The sequence below is a fragment of the Melanaphis sacchari genome, unplaced genomic scaffold (assembly GCF_002803265.2).
Source record: "Melanaphis sacchari strain LSU unplaced genomic scaffold, SCAv2.0 Contig1088_pilon_pilon, whole genome shotgun sequence".
NCBI classification, from domain to species: Eukaryota; Metazoa; Arthropoda; class Insecta; order Hemiptera; family Aphididae; genus Melanaphis; species Melanaphis sacchari.
The window spans coordinates 449-23,680 of NW_020270413.1; the positions used below are offsets into that span (position 1 = coordinate 449).

General features: G+C 31.1%; 3 protein-coding genes and 1 pseudogene across 3 annotated transcripts; 3 read left to right on the forward strand and 1 right to left on the reverse strand.

The window, feature by feature from the left end:
* The first annotated feature begins 2,543 nt into the window (after positions 1-2,543).
* On the forward strand, positions 2,544-5,462 carry LOC112603419. The gene is made up of 5 exons (XM_025351957.1): positions 2,544-2,616; positions 2,751-3,461; positions 3,677-4,441; positions 5,088-5,384; positions 5,446-5,462. Exons 1-5 carry the CDS (start codon positions 2,544-2,546, stop codon positions 5,460-5,462), a joined length of 1,863 nt encoding a protein of 620 aa, XP_025207742.1.
* A 2,591-nt stretch (positions 5,463-8,053) lies between these two features.
* On the reverse strand, positions 8,054-10,354 carry LOC112603420 (annotated as a pseudogene).
* Positions 10,355-12,124: 1,770 nt separating this feature from the next.
* On the forward strand, positions 12,125-15,373 carry LOC112603421 (52 kDa repressor of the inhibitor of the protein kinase-like). Its single transcript, XM_025351958.1, has 5 exons — positions 12,125-12,211; positions 12,339-12,434; positions 12,516-12,546; positions 13,245-14,692; positions 14,891-15,373. The coding sequence occupies exons 1-5, from the start codon at positions 12,125-12,127 to the stop codon at positions 15,371-15,373; spliced, it is 2,145 nt and encodes a 714-aa protein (XP_025207743.1).
* Positions 15,374-18,697: 3,324 nt separating this feature from the next.
* On the forward strand, positions 18,698-22,454 carry LOC112603422. Its single transcript, XM_025351959.1, has 3 exons — positions 18,698-18,832; positions 21,170-21,731; positions 21,952-22,454. Exons 1-3 carry the CDS (start codon positions 18,698-18,700, stop codon positions 22,452-22,454), a joined length of 1,200 nt encoding a protein of 399 aa, XP_025207744.1.
* Positions 22,455-23,232: the final 778 nt, after the last annotated feature.

Sequence of the window (23,232 nt, forward strand, 5' to 3'; positions counted from 1 at the left end):
CTTATGAACTAAAGTTTTAGGTATGCCAACTTCATGTCCGACGTGTCTAACAGACGAACGGGTTAAGATGTACATACGCTAAAACTTGATTTAAATAAATCAAGTTTATAAATAAATATTTAATTAGTTTAATAATAATAATTTTGATTGTTTGTTTCATGGTGCTTAAAAATAAATAAATACGTACAGTTAGAAAAATTAATTAAATTGAATTTTTAAATTTTTAAATTCTACTTAGCTCTAGTTTAGTCAATTTTGGGTTTAGGACACAAGTTGATACATCAAAATGGCTTGAAAAATCGACGAACCCGAATATGATATTAAAACTACGGGTTGCCATTTAAAAGTGAGTTTTTGTGCATGCGCAAGAACATGAGTTAAAAACATTGTAAGTCATAGAAATTTACGATCCATTAGTCTAGTTTAATGTCCCGCAAACAGAATTGAAAATATTTACATGGTAATGAGTGGTAAAGTGGCCCCTGATTTTTGGGACACACGGTATACATCGAGGGAGCAATAACCAAACCTGCAGAAATAACCGACGACATTCGATTTATAAACAACAGTCTGGCATTTCTTTTCTCCGAAATGAAATATGAGATAAATGCAGGGGCGGCGCTACACCGGGGCCAGGGTGGGCTAGTGCCCCCCTAACATTTGATTTTGCCCCTCCGTTGCCCCCCCCCCCCCTATAATTTAATGTTGAAAATTTTAATCTTATCTGAAAAATGAAAATGCATTTTAAATTTAAAATTATATTAATTTGTTGTCATTACTGATGAGATTATTTTTGTGTAACTACTAACTATTGTAGAATAATTTATTTGTTGAATGTTATTGGGTTTCGGGACAATATTTCTATTATTATAAGCCATAATATTAATATGATTCCTGTTTCGTCTATTTTTAGCAATATCATAATAGTTTTTTCTTAGAAATGGAAGAAGTTATCAACGAGTAATGACGACGACAAAGACGGTTTAGTTGTATATGTAATTATAATTTTATAATGAAATAGTATACATCACATTATTCAATGCAACATAAAAATTAATACTTAATAGACTAGAGTGTAGTTTTGTCGCGGTTACAGGAACGTGTGTCATAAATCATAATAATCATATTATTTTTCGCGTGCATTCGTGTCATTCAACGTTAATATTTCTAACTGATTTCTCATATTTTTTAATTACATTTTATGATGAGTAATCAAACCAGAAAAATAAACACCTATTTCTCATCCAATGTGAGCAAACGTGTAAAAGAAACAGAATAGGAAGATAATATTGAACTAGATTTAGCTGAATGCACAATTCAAAGTGACGATGAAATTAATTCAAGTAAGTTATCGTTACAATTGGTTTTAATTTTAATAAAAATTGTATACTTCCACATTAATTAATTTAAAGTCTGGTTTTCTAAGCACTAAAAGTTGTATAAATTATATTATTATATTTATATATGTAGATAAATTTAAATATACATTAACAAAAATATTAGTGGGCACTAATCATGTAAATTGGGTTATATATTTTTGTAGGTACAATAAACTATTTAAAAATATATATTGCAAAGTAAAATATATAGTAAAGTATTATTAAAGTTATATAATTAAATTTAAAAAAAGTTGGTAAATTATTATATAGTACCTATCTAGATTATTTAATTTATTTTAAAGTTGTTTTTTTAAATTAACTCTTGAGTATTATAGAAATTACAATCTACAGAATAATTAAATAAGATACCTATAAATTAATATTAAAAATAAACTTAAAACTTGTTTTTTGAAATTTGTCGAAAAATGTTAATAAAAATATTATTACCTAATATTTTGTTGTAAAATACTAAAATATTTAATTAAAGATTAAAAGATTAATTAGATGTTGTTTAAATTGATTAGGTATGAAGTGAAAATTAAAAACAAAAATGTACACTATAAAATATAATTTTAATCCTAATGTAGTTTACAAGTTTACAACTACTATAACTTACATTTTACAATCAACCAAAATAAATTAATGTAAATTCAAGCTGCAGGTAAAACGTTTAAAATTGAGTGTCTCATAGTTGCTATACTCTAGCTCTACCACCTTTTAATTTACACAATTTAAGCATTATAATTTAAAAATAATTATTTTGCCTTTAGGTATTACAGAGAGTTCAAGTTCAAGTGGCAGTGATTATGATGACAATTCTAAGGTAGTTAATGAAAAATTAGAACAAACTAAAATAAACCAATCAAACGAAAAAAACAAACTTGTGTCAGATCAACAACCAGTTAATTTAAAAATAGGCCCTTTTCCAAGTGATATTACAAAATTTGTGAGTAACCATCCAACTCGACCATTATTAAAAATGTTTCCTCAAACAAAATTTGGTAAACAGTGGCGACACTTTCGCGCTGAATGGTATAAGCTGTATCCTTGGTTAGAGTATAGTGTTGTTGAAAATGCATCGTATTGTTTCCCTTGTCGTTTTTTTCACCGGAGTCTGATACCTCACCTTTTTGTAAAGCTGGCTTTAAAAACTGGAAAAAAGCCATGGATAAGGATTCTGGTATTAAAGGTCATGATAAGTGTGTAATGCATAAAACGTGTATAGCTATGTGGGAAGGTTATAATTTATAACTCATAAACAATCAAAACATCATAAATTTGTCCTAGTACAACTCAATAATGCGAACGAAGCGTTAATCATAGAAAATCGTTATTACATATCAACTGTGGCTGAAATTTTATTATTTACAGCGTGCCAAAATATAGCTCAACGTGGTTATGATGAAAGTGAAAATAGCTTAAATAAAGGGAATTTTATAGAGTTATTGCAATTATGTGCTAAAAGAGATGTAAGATTAAAAAATAAAATTGAATGTTTACCAAAAAATGGCAAATACACTCATCATTCTATACAAAATCAATTGTTTTCAATAATGAGTAAATTAGTACTACAATCAATTTCAAATGAAATAAAAGAATGCAAATATTTTGCAATTTTAGCAGATGAAACAAATGATATCTCTAAAACAGAACAGTTATCTATCATGGTACGGTATTTTCATAAAAACATTATTCATGAAAGATTTTTAGGATTTGTTCCATGTTCTTCTTTAAATGCACAATCACTGTTTAATTATATTAAATGCACATTGTCTGATTGTGAAATTGACATAAATAATTGTGTTGCTCAGACTTATGATGGGGCAGCAGTAATGAGTGGCAATGCTAACGATGTACAGGCAATTTTTCAACGAGAAGTACCACAAGCAATTTATACCCACTGTTATAATCATCGATTAAATCTTGTTGTTGTAGATGTTTGTAAAAATATTCCAGAAGTGGCTACATTTTTTTCATTACTTCAAAAAATCTATAATTTTATTAGTAGATCAACAGTACACACCGAATTTATTGAACTACAAAAAAAGTTAAGCCCAAAACATAAATGTGTGGAATTAAAAAGTATTTCTGAAACTAGATGGTTGTGCCAAATTGCTGCTTGCATAGCTATAAAAAAAACACTATCGATTATTTTAGTTTTACTAAATAAAATTAGTTTAGATTCAAGAAATGACAAGAGTTTAGAAGCTAGTTCACTTTAAGTCATATTAACTTTGAATTTTTATTGTGTTTACACTTATTCTGTAAAACCTTACATGAGTTAAAAATTGTGTCAGACTATTTGCAAAGAGCTGATTCTGATATAAGTTCTAGCTGTATTCTTGTTAATTCATTGGTTTCACATTTAAATGAATATAGAAATACAATTGAAAATTTTAATGAATTGATGAATGAAGTTAATTTAGCTGCTGAAAATAACAACATAAAAAGCCTAGAAACGGCAAAGAAAAAAAGAACAGTGAAGTTACCTACAAAGTTTACTGCATTTTTAACAGAATCAATAACAGAAACCAGAGCCATACAAAATACTAACGATTTAAAGTTAATGATATTTTATCCTGTAATTGATAGAATGGTGAGTGAATTGAACAAAAGATTCACTAACAACAGCCCAATTTTAAAAGGAATAGGTTCTTTTAATCCTATTAGTTCAACATTTTTGGATATGAACAAAATACAACCACTTTCCTTACATTATGGTACTGATTCAGACAGCTTGTTAGCTAAATTAAAACTATTACCAAAACTTATTAAGAGATATAAAGAAGAAAATAATTGTGAAATAAAGACTATACTTGATTTAGTATATTTATTAGAAAAGTATAAAATGGCTTTTTGTGAAACATATATTTTATGTACAATTTCAATTATAATACCACCTTCAAGTGCAGGAGCTGAACGAACTTTTTCAAGCTTAAGACAGGTTAAAATCTATTTAAGAAATCATATGTCCAACGAAAAATTAAAATCCATCGCAATATTAGCTATTGAAAAAAAAGCCTCTAAAAACTTAAATTTAGACATGGTTGTAGATAAATTTAGTGCAATTCATAATAATAAAAAAATTATTTTATCCTAAAAATTTATAATTGTTTATATTAATTTTAATAATACTAATAAAAGAAATAATGCTAATATAATAAATTGCATTTATTGATTTTTCTTGTAATCTATAATATAAAAATGAATCGCAAAATGTGTTGGTAAGCGCATAACTCAACAACGCCTGGACCAATTTGGCCAATTTTTTTTTTAAATGATGGAGAATGTCGGGGAGCGGGTTTATAGCATAAATTATGGACCTAACTCCTGTGAGTTAGAGATTTAGAGACAAAAACTGAGTTACACAGGTGGCGCCCTCTAGCAGATAAAAATATAAATAATAATACAAATATCGATAATAGTAGGGCTTGAAATGTCAAAAATGAAGCTATGTAACTAGGTTACAAAATAAAACAAATATAAATTAAAATCTAAATCATGTGGCTAATTCATTATCATGCCGAGAGCGCAAAGAGCACGCATTGGCAGAAGAACTGCCAATGCATGCAACTCGAATGTATAACAGAAGGCAACAAAATAACACACCAGAACGTTCTCAAGCACTTGCATAGGTGCAACTTAACGCTTTGAGTATGAAATCAGCGTTTAATTATCAATCCGAGATTGATTATTTAAATATTAAAGCGCTTCAAATTGGACAAATGACTATATTATGTCCTAAGTGCCATGCAAAAAAATGGAAAGATGAAACCCATAGCCTTTGCTGCGCTGACGGTAAAGTTGTTTTACACCAATTCGAGGATCTTCCAGACCCAATTAAAAGTTTAATTGATAATTCTCACCCTCTATCAAAACATTTCTTTGATAATTCTAGACGGTATAATACTCTGTTTCAAATGACATCATTTGGAGCAAACGAAGTAGCTGAAGGGAACTTCATGTCCTCTTTTAAAATTCAGGGTCAAGTGCATCATTTAATAGGTAGTTTATTACCTGAAATTGGAAATAAAGCTAAATTTTTTACAAATATATTTTATGTCAGAGTCGGATCAAATATAACGCTAGAAAAATTTCAATCCGTTTTCATTAACCGTTTTTTTTATATTTACTTGCCGATCACATTAAACAATAATATTTGAATAAAAAATTCTACATATCATGGTCCGAAGGCAAAATAAACAACCAATCACGGGCGAAGCTGTAACGGGCCGGCTATCTATTGATACAGTTACATCAACAGATGATGTTATTCATTATCCACAAGAATTTCTCAATTCTCTTTCTCCTTCGGGATTTCCTCCTCATAAATTAAAATTAAAAATTGGTGCTCCAATTACATTATTACGTAATCTTCAACCACCGAACTTATGTAACGGTACAAGATTACAAATAAAATCGTTGCGAAATAATATTATAGAAGCCGTAATTCTTACAGGGCCAGCGAAAGGAGAAATTGCATTTATTCCATGAAATCCCATGATTCCCCCTGACTTACCGTTTTCTTTCAAACTGCTTCAATTCCCGGTTAAAGTTTCTTTTGCCAATACCATAAACAAAGCGCAAGGTCAAACATTCAAGTACGTTGGCGTAGATATTCGTACAGAGTGCTTTTCACATGGCCAATTATACGTGGCATTTTCTCGAACTGGGGACCCGAATCATCTTATGATTTTAATTTCAACAGGAAATATAACAAAAAATATCATATACTCAGAAGTCTTATAAAATTCTTATTTTAATTCTTTTTTTTTCTTTTTTTTTCTTCAACTTCAATAAAATTCTTTATCAACCATAAATTATTTCTTTTTTATCTGTATTATTTTTATCATTTATAACGCTAGAAAAATTTCAATCCGTTTTCATTAACCGTTTTTTTATATTTACTTGTCGATCACATTAACAATAATATTTGAATAAAAAATTCTACATATCATGGTCCGAAGGCAAAATAAACAACCAATCACGGGCGAAGCTGTGACGGGTCGGCTAGTTGGTAATATAAATATGTTGCTATTTAGGTATTAAGTCCAAAAAGCCTTATTATTTAAGTCAATTTGCAATGAACATAAAAATGAATGTGCATATTATAAAACATTCATATGTCATAACTTATGACTCATAAGTCATATACTTTGTGAAAAATTTACATAAAACATATTAGTACTTAAGGATATACCTTATACCTACTTTGGATTCCATAATATTAAAAATATGTAAGTAAATAAAGACATTGTAAATCATTATTAATATATAAAATTAGTATTAATCACTTAAAAAAGTTTTTAGACTTAAGTTATATTATTTTAAAATTGACTGTTATATTTATATTAAATATGATTTTTTGCACATTTAGAAATAAAAATACTCAAATACTCAATAAAGTTAATAGGTAAGTACTGACTATACTCTTTCTAAAATTGCATACATACAAAATAAAAAGTTACGTATTGTTACATACAAATAAAAGAAAAAAGAGGAAATTTGAAGTTCTATTATAGTACATTTATGATAATTATAAAATATAGTAGGTATATTTTTTGATTATTTATTTAAAAATATAACATATTATACCCAAAACATTTTTAGCAATAATTTCCTGAAAATATGGTATAAACAAATTAATGGGTATTTAAGTAGCCATACATAAATGCCCCACCAGAAAAAAATTTGGCCCGGTATCGCCCCCCCCCCCAATAAAAAATATCTGGCGCCGCCACTGGATAAATGGTATTCAAATTCATAAACTCGTTAATCCAGGCATTTCGACCACATTAAAAGGCTATTGCTCTTACAATAAATTAAATATTACATCACGCAATAACGCTGCTTGGGTTAGTGACACTAACAATGATAATAAAGATTTTATTGATGGTACTATGTTTAACGGTTGTATTAATCTTAAAGATTTGTTCGGTTTTTGTGAAGATTATAAACGTATTTTAATAAACTGCAACCAACAACTTATATTAAATAGAGCTTCACTGGATATAAATGCTATTAAGCAGTATAAAAATAATGAAGTTGTTGCAGACGCACCTAAACTAAAAGACGTTAAAATAAATATAACAAAAATATTATGGCGGATGCCTATAGTAAAAGTCGGTGATAAAGAAAAAATTAGATTGTTGAAAGTAGTAAACAATCAGAACCGCTAACATGCGCGTTTAGATCATGGGAGTTGTGTGAATATCCGTTTCTACCTCAAAACACAACACACTCGTGGAAAGTAAAGACGTCCAATAAATTAGAAAAACCTAGATATGTCATAATCGAATTTCAGACCGACAGGAAAAATAGCTCGACTAAAGCAATGTCGAACTTTGATCATTGTAAGATTAAAAACTTGAAGGTATATTTAAACAGTGAAGTGTTTCCCTATGAAGATTTTCAATGTGACTTTACCAAAAATAAAATTGGTACATTATACCACGCGTATATAGAGTTCCAAAAATCATACTATGGGCGCGATGATGTAACACCTCTATTGAAACGTTCAGATTTCAAAATTTTTTTTCCAATAATAGTTATTGATATGAGCAGACAGGACGACAACGTTAAGACATCTACTGTCGATCTTAGGATTGAATTTAAAGCCACCGATGCGTTTCCAGCTTCCACTTCAGCATATTGTTTAATATTACATGACCAAATTATAACTTATATCCATTTAATGGAGAAGTAAGAACCTTATAAATATTTATTGTGAATCTTAATATTAATAAATGAAAATAGTTTTTTTAAATATACAATGTTTTTTTATTTCAAACAAATTATTTTATTCTACAAATATAAAAATTATTTTTACATAATATGTATACTTATTATTTTTGAAAGAGTTTACGTTTGATGTAAAAGGCGTTTCCGATACAGCTGAATCGGAAAATTCTGATGCCGCTAATGAACGCTTATTGAAATATGTCGGCCCGTCATTTTCATCGGCTGTTCTACACCATAATAATGAAAAACGTGATGACGGAGATGATAACGGTGATGATGGAGGGGACATTGGAGTAGGTGGTGGTAATGGTGAAATGGTCGTTGTTTCTTTAAACATCTAAAATAATAAAACAAATATTTAATATTTTTGTTTAAGGAATAATACATTTTTTAATTACCTCATGCGAGTTGTTCGCCCCCTGATTTAACAAAGTTTCAGCTAATTGTTCAGCTGCGTACATCTGTATTTGATTGGTGAAATTTGGAATAGATTTAACGACTAGATCGTCTTGTATGTTCTTAATGTAAACTATCATCTCGTCCATATTTTTTATATGAGTACATTTCTTGTCTAGGTACACACAAATCTCTTCATATTGTTTTATAACTAACGGAGCGGTGAATACTTCTTTTCGCACAATGCTCTCGAAAATTGAACATTCAAGATACTGAAGACGTAAAAGGTCTGTCCGATTTAGTAGTACTCTACATCCTTTGCGATTTTTCGCTTCGATTACCAACATATTTTCTCCAGTATACACCATATTCGATAGTTTTATTTCATAATCTTCATAAAACAATACTCGCTTATACTTTTGTGGTGTGTCTAATATGAACGATAAGATATGCCCCATATACCAGAATATTTTTTTCATAAAGTCTGTTGTAATATGTATGTTAACGATATCAATAAAAATAATATACGCTTATAAATAATTATAAATTCACGGTCACCGCCACCGATCCACACACACACACACAAACATTATATTTTTCTTAATTATTTTTATATTTTAATTGTGTTCGTGAATTATATAATATCATTAATTATTATTTAAATTAATTATCGGCGCGTTATCTGCTGCCGCCGGCTCGCAGGTGCGCATAGATTAACGTGGCCGCCGAAAAAGTCTTGTCTCTTGCCATACGTCGTCGCACAAAGATCAAACGGCCGTTATTATATTATATTATTTTTTATTATATTTTGTTGTGCAAATCGCTTATTTTCTAGTATTTTTTTATTATATTTATTATTGTGAGCGCGAATCGCCAATTCTATTATTTATTATTAATTTTATTATATTTTTATATTGTGTTCGTTCCTGTTGTGTGTGTGAGCGTGATTATTATTTTTCATATAGCCATATTTAGGACCAGCTGGCCAGTCTGCACTCCACAAATTGTGAGTTTTAATAACTGTTATTTATTTATTTATTATTATTATTATATTAAGTATTATTAACATTTATTTAATTGAGCCAAAAGAGCTTTATATTTTTTTTATATCAATATCCGAGCTTTCAGCTCTAATAGTTTTTTATATATTATAATCGTGTTATTGAGCCAGAAGGGCCTTAACTACTTATTACTATTTATCATATACTTATATTTATTCTGTTTAGCCATAAGGGCTACGCAGTTTATAGCGTTTATTAATTATTATATTATATTTTTGTCGTGGCTTTAATAGCTACTTATCTTATTATATTTTTACATGTTGGGCCAAAAGGGCCGTAATTACTATTAGTATTTTATTTATCATTATTATATATCCTATTACCGTAACAAGTATTACCATTTATTTATATTGAGTTACCTGAGTCCCCTAGTTTTAGTTTACACACATACATATATACACACACATACACACACCACCCACACACTAGCACTCACTAGTCCACTTCCTGTTGAGTGCTATACACATATACACACAAACACAGGTCGGTCGGTGTGTGACCGTATAATAGCGTATTAATATTTGGTGATCGGGGCGCGCATACTTATTATTAGATGCTCCCGGCCCGTACAATGTACGTGCCGCGAAGAAGATAATACATGAATAACGTCTTTGAATTTTTCACTCGGGTCAATACCGATATGTATAAACTTACGGACTGCGAAGTCTAGTGTATAGCTAGTGGATTCGATGAGTTCGGCTGGAGGTGTGGCGGTACATAAGTAAAAGTCTTCTTCTTCATATATAACGCTGCGTTGTCTTCGATTGAACCGGCCATATTAAATCACTTGTTATTAAAATAATATAAACGATGGAAAAATTATAAACACTCGGAAAAACGCGGAGGAGTATTATATGTGTGTAAGACTGGAGACAGACTAAATGAATGTCGGCTCTTGCAGATTCAAGTGCTTGTCGAATTGGATCAATATTAGGGGTAGGAGGAACGATAATAGTGTTAAAATAACAATAGACCATATAGACATGTTGATGCATACCGATGCATGTCGATACTTTGATATAATTTGCACGTTGTTGATTATATAATGTAACTGGCTGCTCGAATATATGATTCATATAAGTTAATATATAGCGAGTACAATAATATGGTGCATGTACAATAATAATATGACTCATATATGTTAATATATAATTCATATGTGTTAATATGGCGTATGTACAATAATATGATAAGCGTAATTGATAACTCGGTGTTGGAACAGGTGGTGGGAATACGTTACACAATTAGACGGTAGGTAGAGGTAGGGTTATGGGGTGTGCATTCAGAACTCATCTGCGTTAATATGGCGCATGTACAATAATATGGCGTACTTACAATAATAAGTCTTTGGTTGAGGGGGTGGGGGTAGAAAGATGGCAGGGTAAATGTACGTCACACCGATCATGGTGTTGAAGGAGTGAGGGGGTAAATGTACGTCACACCGGTCTTTGAGGGCGAGGGGGTGACGAAAAATGTGGGAGATCAGGATCAGGTTTCAGAACATACCAAATCATATTACTTCCGTCCAGTGGCGTGCCCAAGGGGGGGAGGTTAGGGGTTATATCCCCCCCCATTGACTTTTTTTTGTTGACTTCAACTTATTAGATATTAAATATTACTTTTAATTATCAGTAATAAGTTAGGTATTGCTTATAAATTATTGCCCAATGCACATTGGATATTGCTTATTATAAACATTCACTATACAGATTATAGATCAGTGATCATGTGTTACGTTCACGGGCTATAAATCCTCTAAGTAATTAATAATTAATAATGTTTATGATAAGATGGAATCAAGGTGTATTGATATTTGATACACCTTGGATCACGGTAATCACGTAAACTAATAGTATAAGATCTATGGGTAAATCAGTGGTTACTAATCAGTGAATCACTAATCAGATATAAATTATCAGCTACTTCAATGACCAGTTCTTATCTCTCAGTGTGATCATAATACAATTGTGATATTCTATTAATAGCTAATACTCTATTATTGTTACTTTGTGATATTATTATACAACATTTCAAACGAAACCAAATGCAGTGATAGTATACACTATACCAACATAGTACATACTTCCAAAAATTTGTATTTATTATTTAAGTATTTAACATTTAACAATTTTAAGTTATTTTATTTATAATGGCAAAACGTGATGGTTCGATTATGTCATTTTTTTCAAAGAAACCTAAAGCCGATCAGAGGGTAAGTTGGTATTGAAATATTAAGAATGTAAATAATATTATGATGAAAATAAGTTTATTAAGTATTATACTATTATGTAGTTTAATTTTATATAATGTAATTTAATTATAATAGTTAAGATTAATGTTTGTATTTATATTAAATAAATAATCAAAGTCTTTATTATTGTTTTATGTTTATAAAATATTGAATCACCCGAAGCTATAGTAAAATAGTAAAATTAGCTAATCCAAAAAATGAATCAATCAAATTTAAAAATATTTAATAATTTAATATAGCAAATAAAAACTCAACATATTAATGATGATGATGATGCCATTGATGATCCTGAACCTATGGTCTCAATCACATCTTCTAAACCAGAATCCGAAGATCCTCAAGATCCTATTTATAAATTGTTAGATCAGCAAGTTAATTGCACAGTAAGTCTACATAATATTTTGTTAATTTAAATGAGTTATAGACTTAGTAAAAATTAACACTCATTACTCATATATAATTATATTTTTATAAAATATAAATAAATATTATTACATTTTTACTTTTTAGATAAATACATCACTTATGGCTACGGATTTTAACGAAACAATTATTGACAAATCAGACATTTTTTATGTTGTTGATTCAATATCCAAAAATATTAAGGTAATATTCCTTCATATATCTATTTAAATTTTAAATATTTTTTTATTATTACACAATAACAATAATTTGTATTTTTTAAAGTACAGAACAGAGAATTATTTGTTTATGTTTTGTATATATTAATGTTAATTTATATTTACCTATTGAATTTCAAAATATCATTATTGGACTTATTTTAACCTAATATTTTACACTAAGTAAAAATAAGTGTCTATTATTTTATGAACTATTAGTCATTACATTTTTGGAAAGTATTTTATACATTAGCTTTAACATTTACTCAACAATTTTTAAAATGTTTTAAAATGAATACATTTTTCTAATATTTCTGGTTTATAAGTTATATTTATTTAAAAAAGATTCTACTTTAAAATCTTCAATTTTTATGAAGAATGTATAATTTAATTGAGTTACACATATCACAATTAAAACTGTATGAATGATTAGTAAGTATATTAATTTGTTTTCTAATGGCTAATTTTAGATTCTCAGTGCACATAATATTTACATAATATAAGCTTATTATAAAAACAATTACAAAGTAATGCACTAAAAATTGTATTATAATGCCAAATAGTTTGAAGATTTGATAACCATTTAAAGTTATTGAGTAAATGTATTTTAAGAGCTAATGCTACTCAACATTTAATAAAAGTTATATTGCTTATAGAAGATTATTTAGCTTTTGTTGGTCGTTTAAAAATAAAACAATTATTTAATAATAAATAAATAATTAATACTATTATTATTATATATTTTAGTTAAGTTCAAAAGAAAAATTTGATTTGTTAAACAAAAATTGGTGTCCAGATTCGGCTTTCAAATTTCCATTATCAGGTAAAAGGAAACTAAGATTTCAACATGCATGGTTTATTCGCTGGAATTGGCTAGTATATTCATTTAAAGAACTTGGTGCTTATTGCAAATTTTGTGTAATATTTGGACAAAACGATGGAGGTAGAGGATGCCAAAAACTTGGCAAACTAGTGTTATCTCCATTTAATAATTGGAAAGATGCTACTACAAAATTCAATGATCATTTGGAGAAAGATTACCATAAATTGTCTGTTTTAAAAGCAGATAGTGTCATAGATATGTACAAAAACCAAAAAAAACCTATTGATGTTCAGTTAAATGATTATTTAAAGAGTGAAATTCAAAATAACCGGGAAAAAATTAAGCCAATTATTGATACTTTAATACTTTGTGGTCGCCAAGGTTTAGCAACGAGAGGACATCATGATTCTGGTCGCATTGATGTTGAAAAAGAGTTAAATGACGAAAATGATGGAAATTTTCGGGCATTACTTCGCTATAGAGTAGAAGGTGGTGACTTGATGTTGAAAAAACATTTATTGGAAGCACCAAATAATGCTACTTATTTGAGTGGTAAAATGCAAAACGAAATAATTAGCGTATGTGGAATGATAATTCAAAAACAAATTATTTCAAAAATAAACCGAGCTAAATGTTTCTCAATTTTAGCAGATGAAACTGCTGATGTATCCGGTGTAGAACAATTTTCTATTTGTGCAAGATATTATGATGAAGATTTGAAGAAATTAAGAGAAGACTTTTTAGTATTTGTACCTGTTACAGATGTTACTGGAAAAGGGTTAGCTACAAAAATATTAGAAACTCTAAGTTGTTTAAGTTTAGAAACAAAATATTTAAGGGGTCAAGGATATGATGGTGCGGCATCGATGAGTGGTAGTTTTAATGGTGTAAAGGCACACATTCTTGAAAAGTATCCATTGGCGTTTTATATACACTGTACTTCGCATAGCTTAAATCTTGCAGTTTCTAATGCTTGTTCAGTGAAAAGTGTACGGAATACTATGGGAAGTATTCAAGAAATATGTGTCTTTTTTAGAACTCCCAAACGTCAACATGTGCTGGAAAAAACTATTGATAAAGTTTTACCGTCAACTAATAAGAAACGTTTGAAAATGATGTGCCCTACTAGATGGGTTGAACGCCATGATGCCATTCTAGTATTTATTGAGTTATATAAAGCTATTTTAGTGGCATTAGATGAAATAAGTGAATGGGAAGATATTGATACATCATCAAAAGCTAAACGACTTATGATAATTATTGAACAACCAGAATTTATTATAACAACACACATCATTGGAAGAGTTTTCTCTGTAAGTATGCCTCTCAGTCGCCAACTTCAGACAGAAAATATTGATTTTTTAACAGCTTTAAAAGTAGCAGGAGATGTTCAACAAATATTACAAAGATTTAGAGAAAATGTAGTCAATGATTTTCATATTGAATTTTTAAAAATTGAACAATGGTGCCAAGATTTAAATATTGATACAGATTTTAAAAGATTAACAAGAACACAAAAAAAACTCTTAGATGAATTAGTTACTTCAACAAATAAAACAGTTGAAGATTTTTATAGATTGAAAATATATGTACCATTCTTGGATAATTTTTTATCACAGTTACATGATCGATTTATAAAACATAATAAATTATTGCAAAGTTTTAGTTGTATTCTACCTGGCTATAAAATGCATTCAGGAACTGATCAAGATATTAAATACCTCATTGATACATATCAAGAGGATTTGAATAACAGTAGCTTAGTTATAACTGGAGAATTATATTTATGGCAAGAAAAGTGTAATGAGATTCATGTTTCAAAAAGCGCTCTTGATGTATTTGGTGAATGTGACATAATGATATTTCCACACATACACAAATTATTAAAAATTTTAATAACCCTACCAGTTACTACCGCAACTGGTGAACGATCATTTTCTACATTAAAGCGTTTAAAGACTTATTTAAGGAATTCTATTGGAAAAGCAAGATTAAACGGCTTAGCTCTGATGAACATTCATCGAGATATTAAAATAAATACAGATGAAGTTATTAATGAGATGAGTACAAAATCTAGGCGGTTAAATTTCCGTTTGGAATAATTAATTTGTTTTTTAAAATTATTTTTCTTTTGTGTATTAAATATTTTAATAAAGGTTATTAATGTTTTTAGTTTAATGCTGTCATTTTAATAAAACAATAGTGTATAGTGTATGGCTATTTAAATTAATTCTAATTATAGAACAATACTCAATATGCATGAATGTACACATGTATAGCAATTTTTGTGTTTTTGTGTTTGCCATAATTAATTTAAATGTATTTTTACTTAAAAATGTATAACATATATCCTCCCCCCCATTGAAAATTCCTGGGCACGCCACTGCTTCCGTCATCGCCGACGCACTGTTCCCGGCGGTTCCGGTCATGGATTCGAACTTGGCTCCGTCCCCAGCAGTGCACAACATCTTCCAGGCGTTCGACCAGGTCCTGAATACACTCGAGTTCACCAGGGTCATTCCAGAATTCAGGCCGGAAGAACTCAGTAGAGCAGTTAGGAGGCTGACATCGGGTAAGGCGATCGGTCCTTCGGGGATCCCCAACAAGATCCTCCGAGCCGTCGCGCTCGCTCAGCTCTGCGCAGTCCTCCGCGTCTTCAACGATTGCCTCGAAGCGCTGACGTTTCCACCACGTTAGAAGAGGGCACGGCTGTACTACTTTGTAAGGGCCCGGACAAACCTCCGGACGCCTCGTCGAGCTACAGGCCAATCTGTATGTTGGACGCCCCTGGAAAGCTGCTCGAGAGGCTCCTTCTTCAGAGGCTAGAGGACCACCTGGACGCTCACAGGGGACGGATAAGAGCCCCGAACCAGCTCGGCTTCAGGAGGAGAGTCAGCACGGAGTCAGCAATCGGCATGGTTCTCAGCATCGCCGCTCAGGCGGCTACCACCCCGAAAAGGAAAAGTCTCTGCATTTTGGTGACGCTGGACGTCAGGAACGCTTTCAACTCTCTGGGGTGGCCGGTCATCGACGCAGCTCTGATGGTTAATTAACACTCCAGAGTACTTAGTAGAGATGCTCCGGTCCTGGTTGGCTGACAGAACACTTCTAACTGGCGAGGAAATGGCAGAGAGACCGGTGACCTGCGGAGTTCCACAGGGCTCCGTCCTTGGCCCCGCCTTGTGGAATGTCACTTACGACTCCCTCCTGAAGATGAAAACGCCGCCCAGGGTGTAACTCGTCGGCTTCGCGGATGACCTCGCGGTTTTGGGTACGGCCGTGACCGGACAGCAGCTTGAAGAGGCAATTAATCCCACATTGACGGCCATAGATGACTGGATGCGGAGCAGGGGCCTAGAGCTGGCTCATCAGAAGAGCGAGGCGGTAGTACTTTCCCGGAGGCGGGCGTTTGTCCCACCACGTTTGACGGTCGGCGGTCACCTGATTCCATCGCAAAATGAGATCAGGTACCTCGGTGTTATTCTGGACAAGCGTCTGACCTTTGCTGCACACGCAAGTACCATCGCTGCGAAGGCGGCCCGCTCGGCTGCTGCGATATCCAGGCTCATGCCCAACATAGGTGGATCAGCTCAGCGGAAGAGGAGGCTGTTCGCGTCTGTTGTGGAGAGTCAGTTGCTGTACGCTGCTCCCATCTGGATCCCTGCCGTTGCAGAAGTCGCCAGAACTAGGGCGATCTTGATCCGTCCCCGCAGAGGACCGCCGCCTTGAGGGTAATCCGGTCATACCGTACCGTGTCGGACGAGGCCGCCCTGGTTTTGGCCTGCATGCTGCCCGTTAACCTGCTCGGACTGGAGAGGCAGAGCATCGGATCCCGACTGCGTGCCGCGATGGAGCCCGGCGAACAACGGCCTCCCAAAGTGGTCGTAAAACACGAGGCAAGAAAAAACACGGTCGTCGCTTGGCAGGCAAGATGGCGTGCTATCCCGAAGGCGGCCTGGACGCGCCGCGTCATCCCTGACCTATAAAGATGGCTAGAAAGGACCATCCCGTGGGTGCCTTTGACGTTTCACATGACACAGGCACTCACGGTCCACGGCTGCTTCGGATGGTACTTCCATTGCATGAATAAAGCCGCAAGCCCGCGCTGCTGGCAGTGCTCGGGCGAGAATCAGACACCGCCGAACACACCTTGTTCGATTGCCCCCACTGGGACGGCTTTCGCAAACCTTTGAGCGCTAGGATTGGCCATCGACCGAGCACCAACGACGTCCCGGACATTACCTGCGGACCGGCGTTCGAGCTTCTACCGATGGACGTTCAGGGGAATGAAACCATCCTGAACGAAGCCGAAGAGCGGTTTAGGTTGTTTTCTTTCAGCTAAGAAAGAAGAAGAAAGAGTGCGACAGGCTGTGAACGGACGGAATCCACCATAGCTAGGCAATCGGGGAGAACGGAGCTACTATTTATTAATAGTATTAGTATTCTTTGATAATATACACCACTTGCGTGTAATAGCAGCGAGTGGGGGATTGGCCCACCGTTGTTAATTATTGTATGTTTTTGTTTTGACAATAAACGATGGGGCTGGAGGAAAAGTACTGGTACCATGGTTCCTCCTCTAGTCCACGATATCATAAGAAAAAAAAAAAGATGATTCGGAGTAATTAATTTATATTTTTTTATCTTGCTTTATGTTTTATCATTATTTTTATCATGTTTTTATATTATTATACTATTAAATAAATTAAATGATACTAAATTTGTTTATTTATTAATATTTTTTAACGAAATATTTATTTATACTGACCATATATTTAATATTTTACAATCTAAAAATATGTCTGATATAAGTGAATGTGTTAACGAAGTTCAAAAACTAAGAAATAATTTGTCAAGATTAAGAAATGAAGAAATTGTGAACAATTGTTGTGAAGAAGCAAATAAGTTGAATGATACTTTGATTTATGATTGTAAACTGAAAACAATGCTTCGTAAGATATCGTATGAAGTTTTAGATTCTTTAACTGTTCAAATTGACACCAGATTTAAGGATTTTTCAAATTTTGAGTTTGTTGAGTTAACAAATGAGAAAATGTTCAAATGTTATTCAAACAATTTTCCTGAAGCCAAATTTTTAAAGTTACTAAAACAATATCCAAATTATTTTGACGAACATCGTTTGCGTAATGAATTACAAGTAGTTTATTCAGACACAGAAAAACATAAACCTCCTAGTGAAATATTGGATTTTTTTTTAAAAGTAAGTATGTTAGAACGTTAATATAATTGTAAATTTGAAAATAAACTAAATACATTTTTAATATTTGTTTTCAGACAATATACATGAAATATATTCTCAGTATACTAAATTGTGTCAATTGGTTTTATCTATACCTGTTATCACTGCATCCAGTGAACGATCAATTAGCACATTAAAACACATATAATCATTTTTAAGAAACACTATGACAAATGAGCGGCTTTCTTGCTTATCAACATTGGCAATCGAAAAACAACTGCTTGGAGTCATGGTAAAAGATCCTATTTTTGTTGAAGATGTGATAAATGAATTCGCAAAAAAAAAAGAACGAAGGTTTGAAGTAATTTACAAAAAAATATAGCTGATATTATTTTAAATATTTTTATTGTTATATAATTTATATATTTGTTATTTTATCAGTTATACGTATAAAATAAATATTAATTAATAAAAGTTTGAATTTAATTTCTGTATAAAAATATATTTAAACCTAACGATATATAGTATATAAGAAACAATGCAATTTATCTATATTTTTCAGTAGTTCAAATTAATAACTTATAATGAAGTTAAATAAATTATCTATCAAACATTTAGATAACTATATTCGGAATTATTTAACAAATTTAATCAGTTAAAGCATTGACTAAAATATTAATATTTTAAGTAAAAATGTATATAAAAAGTTAATAGTTAAACAAAAGTTAAGTTTCCCCTTAAATTTTATTCACGCACCGCTACTGAAACAATGTACCTGACGCGCAAGATCTGCAAGTAAGTGATATTCGGTATGTTAGAATGTTAAAAGGAATATGTACAACGCCAGAAGAAAGACAATACCTGCACTACTAAAATCGATCGACGAAGTACATGAGGTATTAAGAAGTATGAAAATATTAACAGATACCAACAATATGTTTGTATTAAATACAAATTTTATATGCACCATATAGGCTTAATAAATAAAACTAACGATCAGTGGCGGATTTAGCGTCAGGCAAAGTAAGCAGTTGCCTAGGGCGGCAATTTTAGGCCAATATTTTATTGAGAATACTCTAGGTTTCTTTTTGATTTTCTAATGTACGGTGATTACTCTGAAGGATGGAAAAAAAATGTTTAATATTTAAGTATAATAATATTCTTATTAATATAATTTCTTCTTTATTTTATAACACATAACAATAAACGTCCAAGTAAATTATCGAACGACTGCCGGAACGTTGATCTATTATCTAAATACTAAACATAGATAACATATTTCGTTATTTTGTTTTTTTGCTAAGTCGTAACCATAGAGTAAGGTCGTAACTCGTAATAATTATTATAATAATCGCTCGTGGTTCGTTTGATCGCACGGCGTACACACTACACGCACAATACATACAGATATGATATATTTAATACGAATACGGGTGACGATTGATTCGTATTGAAACGATAGTCTAATTATAAACCAGTCACTGTGGATATTTTTATATAATATACTCATACGTACTATGCATTATGTGTACAAAAATAAAACTTTTTCTATCCAAAAGATAAAATTATGTAATAATTGTTTATTTTTCTTCGGGACTATGAAATAGAGGGCGGCTGAGTAAAAAATAGGTTTATTCTGATTAGACATTCGATTATTTTTAACACAACATTCAAGGCGGATAGACTTCATATTCAGATATTAGTATACTACTTAAAATACTGGTAAGTAAATACTATATTTTATAAACACTTTAATATTATAGCGATAAATTAGTGCTATAGGCTTGCAAAACTGAATTTTATTTTTATGAATATTCGTATGCATTAGTTCTTATTTGGAATTTCAAATTCTTTATTTATTAATTTTCCCTACGCGGTGTGTTATAGCCTATAACTTATTACTTATATAACCTATAACTTATAGGTAAATATTTTCACCATTAAAATTTGATTTTTATCGGTATAAAAATGCATAGAAAGAGATTGAGCGGAGCGCAATATAAAAAAGCCGCAAGAGAAAAGGAAGAAAGAGAAAAAAAAGCTATAAATCAAATCATAAAACTGGATAAATTTTTATTTGTTAAAAATATTGACGATGCAAATCAAACAAATGTGAATTCGAGACATTCGAGTAGTACTGTATTAGATCAAAGCAATGACGTAATACCTACTGATGGTGTGGAAATAAATAATGTTATAAGTAATTCTGAATCCGAAACACCCAATTTAACGACAAAAGAAATTATTCACGAAACAATTAGCACTCCTGAATCATGTAATATTCTTGAATCATCTTTTTCTTTTAATAAAGATCCGGCATTTTGGACTGTCAACGAACATGCGCGTGATATTTTAATATATAAAAAAAATTGTGATTTTATAAACTCTAAATTAGAATCTAGATGTATGACCAAAAATATGTTTGAACGTTTATTACCAAATGGTGAAAAAATCGAGAGGTTTTGGTTAGTCTACTCTGAAAGCACAGGTAAAGCATTTTGTGGACCATGTTTTTTCTTTTCAAGTCGTAACGATGAATCATATTTATCAACGCAAGGTTTTAATGATTGGAAAAACGCACAATCTCGTTTTAAGCAACACGATTGTTCTACAAATCATAGACAATCCCTTATAACAATGAAAACTAGGGCAAATCTTAGTAATCGTATTGATAAAAAGCTTTTTTCACAACTTGAAGATGAGATATCTTACTGGAAAAAATATTTTACGAAGAGTTGTAGCCGTTATAAAATCATTATCATCGCGTGGATTTCCATTTAGAGGTCAAAATGAAGTTATTGGTTCAGTCCACAATGGAAATTTTTTAATGGCAATTGAACTTGTGGCACAATTTGATCCATTTTTAGCTCAACATATTGCACGATATGGAAATCCGGGCAGTGGTCATACATCGTATTTATCATCCACAATTTATGAAGATATTATGCAACTTATGGCAAATAAAATAATCCATACAATTGTTGATCAGATTAAAAAATGTAAATATTTTTCATTAATTATTGATTCCACACCTGATATAACACATATAGATCAACTGTCTTTTATTGTACGATATGTGTATGAAGGTATTCCTGTTGAGCGTTTCATTCAATTTATACCTAGTTGTGGACCTAAAGCTAACGATATGAAAAAAGCCGTTTTAGATACGTTAGAAAGCCTTGATATTAGTATAAATGATTGCAGAGGCCAGGCTTACGATACTGCTAATAATATGTCTGGACGTTATAACGGATTTACAGGCAAAAATAAAAGAATTAAATCCCCTTGCTGTATATATACCATGTGCGGCGCATTCATTAAATTTAGTTGGTACTCATGCTGTGCAATGTTCTAATGAAGCTGCTAAATTTTTTCTCCACGTTCAACATCTTTATACATTTTTTTCCTGATCTACTCACAGATGGAACATTTTAATGTTTAATTTAAAGTCTGAATCAAAAACACTAAAACGTCTTTCAGGAACTCGATGGTCATCAAGAGACGATGCTTGTGTGAGTTTAAATGATTCGTGGGATGAGATATTAAAAACTTTAAGTTTACTTGAAAATGACAATAGTGAACTAGCTGAAACTCGAAACGAAGCCTCTGGATTGCGCAAGAAGTTTGAAAAACTCGAGACAACGTTTATGGCTATATTTTGGGGATTTATATTAAACAGACTAAATGTTGTAAGTAAAAAACTTCAAAGTGTTGAAATAGATATTACAGTAGTTTTGGAGTTGTACGATTCACTAATAAATTTAGTATTATCTCAGAGAGATAATTTTGATGAATTTGAGAAAAAGGCGATTTTACGAGCTCAAATCAAAGAATATAAAACAACAATTTTAAGAAAAAAGAAAAGAACAATTCCATATGATGAATCAAGACAAGATGATGTTCAGTTAACAGGAAGAAATCATTTTAGAATCAATACATATTTAACAATAATAGATAAATTAAATAATGAGCTTCAAAAATGACGTGAAGCCTATAAATATTTTTGTGAACTTTTTTCTTTTATAAACACACTTAAAAACATGAAACAAAATGAAATATCAGAAAAAGCTAAAAAACTTTGTAAAATTTATAAAACTGATATAGATTATGAAGAGTTTGAGCACGAATTATTACATTTCCGATCTCTTTTGATTTCCAAGTATAATGAAGACAAATTCATTGCATTAAAACAATATGAAATAATTTATAAAAATGACTTAAAGTCGGTGTTTCCAAACATAGAAATAATTTTGAGGATTTACATTTCAACACCTGCCACTAATTGTACTGCGGAAAGATCATTTTCTTCTTTGAAGCGGATAAAAATTTATTTACGTTCAAAATTAGGACAAGAAAAATTAAACTCCTTGGCGATTTTGTCGATTGAAAGTGAAATGACAGAGGAAATACAATTTGAAGACATAATTCAAAATTTTGTGGAAAAAAAAGCAAGACGCAAACAAATGAAATAGTTTATTTTTTTACATTAGTTTTATATGTTGTATAATAATAAGTACGCATTTTTAAGTTTGATTAGTTGCTTTTGTTTTTTTATAATACTATAATTTAAATTTGATTGAAAACATTAATTTTTTGAAGGAACTTAATTATATTATCTATATTATAATTATATTTGATTGGTACAGCAAATTCAAAAAAATGGTGATGTATTATATTTTAATAAATATTGTGTTGTTATACTATTTACTTGATTAGAACAGTTTATTAACATAACCGCCATTAATTAACCTGACCTAACCT